Source organism: Mus caroli, unplaced genomic scaffold, assembly GCF_978045245.1.
Source record: "Mus caroli unplaced genomic scaffold, Mus_caroli_1 scaffold_17, whole genome shotgun sequence".
Classification (NCBI taxonomy): domain Eukaryota; kingdom Metazoa; phylum Chordata; class Mammalia; order Rodentia; family Muridae; genus Mus; species Mus caroli.
In genome coordinates this window covers 34459392-34471712 of record NW_028227272.1, presented here as the reverse complement: position 1 = coordinate 34471712, position 12321 = coordinate 34459392, and the positions used below count along the sequence as shown (strand labels likewise).

At 38.1% G+C, this 12321-nt stretch overlaps 1 protein-coding gene across 7 annotated transcripts in view; it reads left to right on the top strand.

Moving 5' to 3' along the window:
* Nucleotides 1–6751: 6751 nt before the first annotated feature.
* Nucleotides 6752–12321, top strand: part of Stxbp5l (syntaxin binding protein 5L) — a 307493-nt gene continuing 301923 nt past the window's right edge. For all 7 annotated transcript variants that reach the window (XM_085832439.1, XM_085832441.1, XM_085832438.1 and 4 more), the window contains exons 1-2: nt 6752–6900; nt 7979–8172. In XM_085832439.1, coding sequence (XP_085688565.1) covers nt 7987–8172 — 186 coding nt within the window. In that variant the 5' untranslated portion in view covers nt 6752–6900; nt 7979–7986. The remainder of the gene's footprint in view (nt 6901–7978; nt 8173–12321) is intronic.

Sequence of the window (12321 nt, the reverse complement as noted above, 5' to 3'; positions counted from 1 at the left end):
TCTGTATAGCCCTGGCTGTCCTGGAACTCACTCTGTAGACCAGGCTGGCCTCGAACTCAGAAATTCACCTGTCTCTGCCTCCCAAGTGCTGGGATTAAAGGCGTGCACCACCACGCCCGGCTTAAATGACCATTTTCAAAGCTCACATCTCTCCTTATTCTGTCCACAGGTGTAAAAACCTGAACTGTTTCTTACAGTCTTTTACCATTTGTTTCCTCAAAAAACTGATCGTTTGTAGCCACACATTTTTATTGACACTTTCAGCTCTCCCTGTTCTGACCTCCTCATGTCCATCCAAAATAACAACAGTACACAATACCAATAAAACAGAATGGAGGCTTGTTACCACTTATTACACTTAGAAGTCAAATATATGTGCTAAGCTTTATGGAAAGTTTATGAAAACTTTTATAATTTACCCTTTCAAACTGAAACCACAAGCTCTCATGTGTTTTACTTTGTTGTGTTGTTTTTAGTTGATGGTGCATAATGCACACATCATTTTAAAACTGTCCTCAGATTTTGTTAACAACATCTAGAAGAAATTGGCATAAATATAAGTTATATTAAATTCCATTTTACATTGGTTCTTTGTATCATGAGTTGTTCTAGAGGAATGTGGAATATAAATTTGTGAAATCTTTAAAATATATAATTTAGAATTAAGGGTGAACATACAGTATCCTGACATAATAATAGCCCTAAAAATGTCCCTGGAACCTCTTCTGATATTAGTATAAAGGCATTCTCCTTATTTTTATTTACAATAATGTAAAATTATACATGAAATACCCGAGTATAGAAATTATTAAATAAACTATGTCACATAGATGTGATTGATTTTCAAAACCCGTATGTCTAGAGCATAGTTAATGTACTAGGAAATGCTCACAACAAAATGTTAGTTACAAAGAATGTAGATCAAAACAGCATATGCTGGATACTTTGTTTGAAAATGTTTGTTAAAATGCCTAAAAATACATGTGTATAGTTGTGATAGTTTCTTAATAGAAATCATGCCGGTTCATACAAATAGAAATGCTAATAAAATGTGACTTCCAGAGAACACTAATTCATAGAAGAATGATTTTAAGAATTCCTGTGTTTGGGTTTTCTCTTTACTGTAGGCTGCAGTTCCTCTCCATTGGTAAATGCCGACAAGGGTACCTTTTAAGTTACCCTTCCAGCAAAGCTTTGACTTAAAATCACACAAAGACAGGACTTAAAGGTCACATAGTCCAATCTCCTCTCCTTCAGGGACACTCTGTCCACAGGTGCGGGAGACTCTCAGATCACTAAGATAGAAGAAAAAATTCAAACCCAAAGGCAATCTTTATACATTGTTTCACAAATGTAAAAGAAGAACAAAGACATGGATATATTTGTAAGTGGTTTGCATTCTATAAATTGGTTTCCTATTATAGCCTAGATTGGTTGTTCTATGCATGGAGAAAAGAGTTTGGGGGACTGAAGGTGCCTGTTGGTGCTGCATTTACTAAGCTAAGCCCTTTTATCTTATCATATCACAGTGTGATAGATGAGTATGTGAAAATCTATTTTAGAGTATGCACAAAGAACCAATTTTAATCGCATGCTTAACAGTAAATATTTGAGTTTTGTCCTAGAAGGCATGAGTTCTGTTTGCAATTCTGTTATTGATTGTGTACTGAGCCATACTCTTTGTATGTTTTGGTTCTATCCTTATGGCCCCTAGCTTTTTATCTGAAACCCATGGGAGCTATGACATTATTTAATTAAATACCCCCTCTCTCTGTCTCTTTCTTTCTGTCTCTGTCTCTCTGTCTCTGTCTCTGTCTCTGTCTCTGTCTCTGTCTCTGTCTCTGTCTCTGTCTCTGTCTCTGTCTCTCTCTCTCTCTCTCTCTTTGTGTGTTGTGGGATTGCATTAGGTTGAATGAGGGATTTTTTTTTTAAAGCTGTTGGCTATTTCCTGCTATATGATAGAAAGCTGACAATTATTAACCGGTTTCTCTGATGGAGGTTATTCGGTAAGGTCAGGAAAAAGTCAGACAAAGATTGAGAAGGAAGGATAATTCTCAAATACACTTGAAAATTTGCCAGAAAGACTACAGATGGGACTTCTCGTGTCTCAGTTGTGTTTGCATAATGAAATTCTAACTTCTAGGTTGGCAAATAAAAAAGACGTCATTGTAACTTGACTGATAAACCTGAAATGGGTGGCAGTTAAGGTTGTTTGCTCTAGGACCCATTATCTCACAGCAAGTGGATGGGATTTTTTTTTTCTTTTCTTTCTTTTTTTTTTCTAACATGAACAGTTGCTTGCCTTGCATTATGGTAAATCCCATGTTATCACTCTTTCTACACAGATTCTCTCCAGCTGCTCTGATATTTGCTGAGACTACAGCTTCTCTCAGGAAATTAATACTGTCCTGCTCTGTCTAATTAGTTATTGAATAACTGATTGTCTTTTATTTTAATGGGGCACACCCTAGTGACTCTGTTAATATATTTCTGATTATACCAAGCTTTCCTGTGAGATACCCTGTGAAATGAGCTTGCCCATCCCCCAAGTCCTTGCTCTTCCTTCTCTTTGCCCTTCTATTAGTAAATGTCTTTTAGTTGTATCCAAACTCCTAAGGAGATATCTTTTATTTTTCTTTCTGTCTTATCCTCATACTTGAATCTGGCCATAATTAACTTTTTTAAATATCAAAGATCTGTATAATGAGATTTCTTTGATTTCTCAAAAGAAAACCACCAGCGTGAATAGAGGGCTTTGAAGCTTTGGAATGGGCCTGATGAATCTCAATCTGTTTCCAAGCTGATGTATGATCTTGGGCTCATGGCTTCACTGTTTTTTTTTTTTTTTTCTTTCTTTCTTTCTTTCTTTCTTTCTTTCTTTCTTTCTTTCTTTCTTTCTTTCTTTCTTTCTTTCTTTGTTTTTCCTTCAGTTTTGCCACCTATAAAATGGAGTTGTCAATAGCTACTATGTATCATGTCTATGAGGATTAAATGAGAAACCAGATGAAAAAAAAATTGACACAGATTTAGTTCATAGTAAATCCTCTCCTAAAAATGTCAAATTTACTGTTATGGAATAAGTTATATCCCTCCACCCAAATTCAAATGTCGAAGCCCAAACCTAACCTCAGAAAAAATTTTCCTTGAGCTAGAGAAAGTACCCAAGGAGCTGGGGGGATCTGCAACCCTATAGGTGGAACAAAAATATGAACTAACCAGTTACCCCCTGGAGCTCGTGTCTCTAGCTGCATTATGTATCAGAAGATGGCCTAGTTGGCCATCATTGGAAAGAGAGGCCCATTGGTTGTGCAAACTTTATATGCCTCAGTACAGGGGAACGCCAGGGCCAAGAAGTGGGAGTGGGTGGAGGAGTGTGTGTGGAACTTTTGGGATAGCATTGGAAATGTAAATGAAATAAATACCTAATTAAAAAAAATAAAGATTCAATTCAAACAAGGCCAATAAGGTGAGACAATACATTTTCTTGTTTAAGAAACCCAATTTGTACTGTTATAAGAGTTCTGGCAAACTAATCATGTATAGTTATATTTTCCAGAAGAACCGACTACCCCCCCTTTCTATTCTAGCTTGTTTAGTTTTTTTTTTTTCTATATTAGTAATAGTTAAGTAACATAATCTTTGAAGTTAGGCCTAGATTTGAAGACTAGATTATCTTAAGTGACTGTAGGCAATTTTTCCCCCCTGAAACTTAAGTTTTCTAATATGTATAATACGAGAATAACTACCCATCTCCTAGAGTTATAATGAGCAGTCAATGGATGAGATGTTTATGGAGTTCACAGCTTCCAGTGTTTAGAATATAGGTGACACCCACCCAGTAGGACTTTATATATACAATATATCATTTACAAATTTGCTTTGTCTTCCTTGCATGCTTTTATCAAAGCTCAGACAATTCATCAAGTACTCCTTTCTATTAGAAGTGTCACATGAGTATAGATTTTTGTGCAATTTTTTGATTGCTCTTTCAGTGTAGAAAAGTAGCTTTGATCCCCCTCATTGTTGGCTTGAGTCCAAGATTGTAACTCCTTAAAGTGAGCTGTACTTTCTTTTTGACACATATTCTAAACACCTTCCAGTTTATTAGCTTTGTTGATTTAATTATTAGATTTGTGATTTACTTATTTTGTTGCAAGTATCAAGCTCAGGCCACTTTTCTTTCATATGGCTTATACTTGTCACATGGGCAGGAAGAAGCCAGGAGTGATCATTACTTAACCCAGCTCTAGCATTTTCTATATTGTTTATAGGCTATATTGTATTTTCTGATCTCATTCCTGTTACCAAATGTTTATACAATAACACCCTATTGCTTTTTAACTCAGGATGGAATGTGCATTCACAAATATTTCATTATGATTCATGTAGTAAGATTCTTTTTACTGTTTCCCAAAATACAAGGTGCCTCCTGCCTTTTGTTATCTTGTATTCAAGTTGACATATGCTGGATACTCACCATGTATAAGTTATTGTGCTACTGTAGAGAATTGCTAATATTTAAAATTATGCCAGAGAGTCCTAACTATAGTATTTCATTTTATTTTTAATTTTATGTGTGTGTTTATTTAAGAGAATGAAAGCACAGCCCTGCACAAGTTAGACAAATGTTTTACCATCGAGTCACCTTACCAGCTGTTTTAACTTTCTAATATTTATTGGAAACGTGTATATTTTGACACAACATTTCTTGTACTTTTCATACCTATTTGTCATCCCATCTGGACTGCTGTGTGTTTTATAGCTTTTTTTTTTTTTTTAAACTCAGCAGGTTGTTGAATTCTCTTCATGATCTTCAGAAAAAAATTTGCTAATTTGTTTAATATGCTTTTCCTTTATCAGTTCTGTTTTTTTTTTCATAGAATACACTTGTGATAGTATGATGCTTGTGATGAGTGACCTAAGTTTTGTTTGTAAACATTTTATGTCTCTTTGCTGAACTGGAATATCTTCTTCCTTCACTTTTACCAAAAGGTCAGACCTCCACATGCTGTGGGCTTGTTTTCATATTGACCCTTAAGTAGGTAGGTCAAATTTTGCTGAAGCAAAGAAAGCATTTTAAATCCATCACTCTATTTAATAATGGCTAACTCACCAAATCACCTCCTTTCAAAGAAAAGCTCGACATAAAAAGAGGAAGAAAATCTTTTAGCTCTCTTTAACTCCTATGTTTGGAAATGAACAATGGGCCAGAAAGAAAAAAAAAGGCAACAGGAGACAGCAAAAGACAGATATGTATTGTTAGGTATCTAATATAGGATTTAGAAGCATTTCAAGATCCAGTTTATAACACATATGAAATTTGTTTCCATACTTATTTTTCACCCCTCCCAAGCATGATAAGTTAGATATCATCTCATAAATCTTTATCTTATAGCCATTAACTAATCCATTGTCTAAAACCCTTTGAATGCTCTTTATAAAAGAAATACTGTGCCAGGTACTAAATTAACTAGAAGCACAAAGTTCTACTCCTTAATGGTCATTAAGAAAATCACTATCTGGTTTTGACAGTGAAAGTGTAAGAGGGTTACAAAAAGAAGCACTGCAAATGTTAAGGAGTAGAACTTTCAAAATGAGAATGTGAATACCGAGCTGAGTTTCCGAAAATCTGAGCGCTATTTAATCGCCATGGTTTCTTTGCTATTTGCCTGAGTAATTCATACGGCATTCAAATCTTCCCTTTCCTCCCTCTCATCTCTGACAGAGAAAGGGATGGGTCTGGAAGTGGTGTTTCATACCTAAGATGTAGGACAGTAAGTACTTGGGACGATTTCTAATGATTCCTGTTGCTTAGATTAAAGTGTACAGTTAGTTATCGGCCAAAAGCCAGTTAGGGCTCAGAACTACATCATCTTCCCCACAATGGTGCGATGTTTCTTTTTCCTGTATGGAATATAGTATTTTCCAAAATGATTCAAATGAGAAAAAAGCTTAAGATGCATCTTGTCATGATTTGAGAGAAATGTTTCCTCAAAAATTTAATTTGTCTATGTGGAGAAGGGGAACGCTGGTCTATTTTCATAGGCTGTATAAAGTAGGCAAATCATTTCCTTAAGATTTGGAAGCCAACATTTCCACCGAAAACCAATTCATTTTGGTACAGATGACCTAATGGAGAGGACTAACAACAGTTTGTAGGGATTATTTACAAATCTACGTTCAACGCATATAGCAGGGCAACGAGATCGTCCATTAGATGCACCTGGCCCTGGTGAGCAGAAATAGATTCAGGGGGTGCTGGGGGTGGGGGAAGGCTGCAAAAAAAGCCCAGTCCAAAAGCCGGGTCCACAGTACAGTCCAGAGCACGACCTAAGGTAACCCTTTCTGCAGCCTGGGACTCCCGGAGCGCAAGTTCTCAAGCTTGCAAGCATTCTATTGATTCACACTTGCGTCCTTCAACAGGTAGCACCAATTACAGCCCCCAAAGCACGGCGCCAAGGCATACTGGCTAGTATGGCTGTCAATCAAATACATCACCTACTTTCCTAAATGATCCCCTCCTCCTGTCACTGGCTTTTTCTCTGACCTATCCCCAAACTTCTTTCCTGCCTGGAATCCCTAAGACTTAGGTCAGTGGAGCTTGTGATTGGCGAGAGGATGTCCCGCCCCTCTGGTGCCCAGAGTGCCCCGCCCCCGGCGCGAGAGTCTGCGAGGGAGGAGGGTGCGGGCCGACTGGGGCGGGGCCTACCTCCCACGACGGGGGCGGAGCCTGAGACAGACCCGCCCGCTCGGTTAGGACCTCGGAGAGCGCCAGGCACCAGGACCAGAGGGACCCGAGAAGCGGCCGGATCCGGGCTGGACCTTCGCCCGCCTGCGAGCCTGCAGCCTCCGCGCCCTCCGCCTCACGGGCTGGCTGGCGGCTAGTGGCGTCTGAGGAAGGTGCTAAGTCTGGGGTCCCCAGGGACACCCGTGCTGTCCCATCGCGGCTTGCCCTCACACCTGTGCGCACGCCTGTGTGTGTGTGTGTGTGTGTGTGTGTGTGTGCCTGTGCAAGAGGGAGAGCGCGCCCGCGCAGCTGTCTGAGGTGCGTGTGGCTTCCCCGCTGTCTGTGAGGGCTCCAGGGCTCGTAGCCCGCGGTGGTAGCCTCAGCACCCTGCTTGGCTGGGAGGGAGCGAGAGAGCCAGCTCTGCGCGCCCCGCAGGCTGAGGCGGGACTCGGGCCGCAGGCGTCACCTCCTCACATCCCCCGGAGAGCCGCTGCTGTGCAGAGGGGGAGCCGGGCGGGGAGGGGACACGGGAGACAAGAGGCGGGAGAGGGGTAGAAGAGAGGAGCTGGGGACAGGTGGAGGCAGGCGGTCCCCGCTCGCCCCTCCCGTTGGCTGTGGCCGTGAGTCACCGCAGATGTTTTGGGGTCTAGGTTTTTGGGTATATGGGATGGAAAAAAGCCATTTTTTCCTGTCCCCTAGTTTCTATTGAGAAAAAGGGAGCTTTGAAGATGATGGGAGTGGGGGGGGGAGCCCCAAACATGGTGGAAGAGTAAATACTGGTTCCCCTACAACATCGCTTTTTCCGATAATAAAAATTTATGAGCTGACCCTGAAGAAGGAAAGCCCCCCTTTCAGAACAGTCCATAGGGTCTTGGTCTGTTGGGCTCTGGTTTGATTGTATAATAATGATGATATAATGCTAATGACGATGATGACACTGCCTTTTATTTTTACCCCAGTGCTGATAAAGCATAGCTACAGCTGGGGATAAAGCCCTTGAAAATCTGGATGTGCGAAGGAAGGAATACTGTTGCTCTTGGAGTTGTGCTCTCTTTATTTTATAAAGATATCCCTTTTAAAGTTAAAATGTGAGGACATGAAACCCGAGCCCCTCTTCCCCCTCGATTACATCCAATGCTCATAAAATGGGGACTAGCTACTCCTGCCTTGACTAATGAAAAGATAGAGGCTTTTGCCCCGTAAAATCCCATGTTTGTGACCACTTCTCTTTTCCTTTTAATTTTTCGACAGTGTTTAAAATGAAGAAGTTTAATTTCCGAAAAGTTTTGGATGGCTTAACTGCCTCTTCCCCTGGCAGTGGTAGCAGCAGTGGCAGTAACAGTGGTGGGGCTGGAAGTGGCTCCGTCCATCCAGGAGGGACTGCAGGGCTGCCGAGAGAGGACATTCAGGAAAGCCTGACTTCAGACTATTTCCAGATTTGCAAGGTAAGTTTTGAATTGGCTTTAGGGCCTGTTATATTTCTACTTTACTGTTGTGAAGAAACAAGGACACACACACACACACACACACACACACGCATACATTTGCAGGGCTGGAAATTGTTGAGACGCCAGTATCAAAGAGCCTAGTACTAAGTCAATTTGAATGAATAAAAACACTTTAGATATCAACTTTGGCATCGGTTTATAAGCAACAATGGTAGTTTAAAGAGAAGGAAAAGACACACAAAAAGTAGTATTTCCAAGGTGTGAAAGCCAAATAAGTGGACAAAATACATTTGTGTATACGTAGTAAACTGAAGGAGAAATGACAGCCATTTGGCTTCCTGGGTTTTCATCTTGAGAAACTGTTATTCCTTTTCTCTGTCTAGTGTAAAATGAATAAGGCTCTCAACATGTTGCTAGAATTAAGTAGATAACAGATTAATGTGCCCAGTTCTAAAATTCTAGATATTAGAAAAAAAAGGGATCTTAGACCCTTGATAAGCATAAAATCCTATGGGCTCAATGCTTGTGAGAACTCAGGATACCCAGAAAAGCAAAGCAACGTGTTCTGATTCAGAGGAAAGCATTTAGGCCATTATACTTTGATTTTGAGCTTCCAATAAACAAGCAGAATTTTGGACAGGGAAAGAAGATGAGAAATAGTAAAAAAAAAATGTAACATTGCTATATAAAGATATTATAGTATTACTTTATGAGATGGTATATTTTCTTCATTGCTCTTTTTGGGTGTTACCTTTCAGTGTAATTTTGATATGACTTATATGAGAAAAAAACACCTTTAAGTCATTTGTATGATATAAATGAATATAGTTTTATAAATGTGATTGAATACATAATATAAATACATAATAAGAAAAATCAGGTTAAGTTTCAGTCATTGTCTCAGCTCTTCCTAGAAAGTTTATTATAAAAACCAAATCTATAGTTATTAGTTTACTTAAGGCCCAAGTTTATTTAGAATTAGATAGATTTAATCAATTGTGTGAAATTTGAATACAATATGAAGTAATAGATATTATATCAGTTAAGGAAGAACTTAATAGCAGTTCTGAAACAAATATGTGAAAGAGCCCTGGAAGCCAAATTTGAATTGCTACACAGGAGAATCATATCTTGATTATTTATTTCTATTTCCTTTCCCATATTCTGAAAAAAATCCTAATACCCTCAAGTAATGAATGTGATAGACTTTTATTTGAGATAAAATGAGTATAGAGCAGGTAGACTCAAACCAGATGGATGATGAACAGTAGAGGCTGTAAAGTACGTAGAGAAAATTTTAAATGAAATAAATTCAGAGGTATGTATGTGTAAATGCTGGAAATAAAGTGCACCACACAGTCACCTCCAAGTTTCTTAAGAAAGGAGTGGTCATGACAAGTGGCAGAATTAAGTATGATCTATGTCTGATACATATGGCATGGTAGGAAGGACAATGGCCTATGAATATGTTTTTTAAAAAAACATTTTAAGCCCTGCCATTTGCCAGCCATATTATCACAGGCAAGATATGTTTTTCTTCTTGGAACCTTGTTTCCTGCATTTGCAGTATGAAAATAAATATTTCTATTTTCCTTATATGAAAGAAAGCTTATTAGAATTGGAGAAGACAAGGTGGTGAAGAGAATACACAGGGTGAAAGGGGTGATAAAATATTTATATTTTTGAAGTTGAAAATATACCTTGTTTGTTGTAGAACAAATATAGCCATTATAATATACTTTATATTTAGGGTAATAAGTTTCAAATAAACTATGAGATTAGCCAGTTGTATTAGCTATGTAGTAATTGTACTGAAGTCACACCAAGTATGGAAAACACAATAGTATATTTGACTAGGACTACAGTTAATTTAAAAAGTGATTATGTAACTATAGTATAGGTAACATAGTTTATAATGGATATATAAAGTGGATTAAGGAAAATGCAAAATTAGAGCTGTCATTGGAATGAGGACTTCCTTTAGGCTTACTGATCAAGTGTGCAGAGAAGATTCTATTGTGAATGATAAGAAGTCAGCGCCTTCTGGACACTTTTATCTTTTTATTGTGGCTAAAACTGAAGTGTAAATCTAGATTTTGTTCCTCACTAAGCCTCCCTCTACTATCTGAATACTCCGATCCTATTTGTGTTTCTGAATTTTGTGCCATTTCCCATCCCCAGTACTCATTCATTGCATCTTATTTTCTTGATTTGTATCTTGAAAATATATTCTGATCTATCCTCACTTCTTATTTTACCTTATTATATTTCATTTTGTTGTAATAATGTGATTACCCAAATGCAATATGATTTGCTTGGGACAAATTCTATGTTAGTTTCCAGAGAGCAGTAGTTCTCTAGAAACAAAAGTCTTTTGTTATCCTCCAGTAAAATCAATTAAGACAAATAAATGTGATGTTTTATTAGCTTAAGTTTATTTGATGAATTATAACAAGTGGTACTGCCAATCAATACTTTTTAAAAATTTTTGTTTTGTGTAATACTCTTAGGCAGGTCTAGGGTATTTGTTGATCTTAAGGAATGTAAATCCAAGTTCTTCATAATACATGGAAAATGCTCAGGAGTAGAGAGACAGGCTAACGTTTCAGTTTATTGAAATCTTTTAGGTTCAGTATGTGCCCTTGAGCACCCACTGCCTCAGCTATTCGCAACATACACCAACTACTCCTCTTGAATTTGAATTTTGCGAAAATTACTCATCTTGAAAACACTGCTTTATACATTAAAATGTAATCTTTTTAATCTTGATTTTTCATATAGTTCTCTTCCGAAAGGTGTCCTGTTTACCTTCCTAACTCTATCTATTTCCTTGGTTCCCTTGGCATAGTATTCTGCTCCAAAGCATCACGTTGTCATGTGTAGTGCTCGTCCATGACTTCCTTTAGAATCATTATCCCACCACCTTTAATATGTACAATTGGCGAACTCTCGGTTAGCCTTTATGATATAATTTAATGACAACCTCTGTGAGACCAGTCCTGACCACTGCCTCTGCTCACTTTATCTTTTACAATGTTTCTGCCTTTCCAGTGTAAACTCTCTGAAAAGCAAATGCATTGTTTTGCTTTTGTATCTCAGTTAGTTGCTTTGAGTGTCCACTGTTGACAGACGAGTGGCACTCAATGAGTTCTTGCCTCTTTCCAGTGTTAAAGAACCAAAATATCCAAAGAGAAGGCCCAGGGATTGGCACGAAATAAAAGGCCCACAGGAGATTCTTAGGTACAGTTAATATTGAGAACTAGCGACTAGTATGCTTCATTACAGAAGAAGGAATCATATACATCACTGGTTGCTTAACTAAAAATAGGATAAGGTAAAAATACTGTTAATAATTATGTATTAAACAGTTTTCATTTTTATTTTGTTTGTGTGGGTGTTTTCCTGTGTGTGTGTGTGTGTGTGTGTAAGTAAATGTATATATGCACTACTTGTATGTCTTGTGCCCATGGAGGCCAGAAGAAGGCACTGGATTCCAAGGAACTGGGCTTACAGATGGTTATGAGCCACCCATGTAGGTGCTGGGAATCCAACTGGATCCTCCAGAAGAGCAGTCAATGTTCCTGCCTGCCAGGCATCTCTGCAGCCCAAAGATTTATTTTAAATTATGTGTATATATGTATATCTTCATGTATGTGTGTGTGTGTGTGTGTGTGTCTACAGAGGCATTGGATCCACTGGGACTGGACGTATAGGCGATTGTGAAGCTTTTGTGTAGGTTCTGGCAAACTCAGGTCCACCAGAAGCGCAGATTGTGCTCTCTTTTATTCTCACTGGAAATATACTTAGTAGTAAACATTTTAATTTATTTGAAAAACATATAAATGTGTACCACTTTGAAAATCACTTGGTGAATAACAAATAGTTTTCCGTTGCTAAGTATTGGTTCTTTGATTAGAATTCTGTAAATTCTGGGTGGATTTGTCTTCCATTCCAAATTCATTTGCACAATGCCTTAGGGTTTTTTTTCAAGTGATATAATATGTTTATGAAGCAAGCTTAGTATCAACTCACATTTATATATTAAATATTTTCTATATATAATATTTTTTATCCTATAGTTAATGTATCCACATTTCAATTTGATGCTCTGGAGAGCAACTTACTAGATTTTAGCATTCAGTGAGC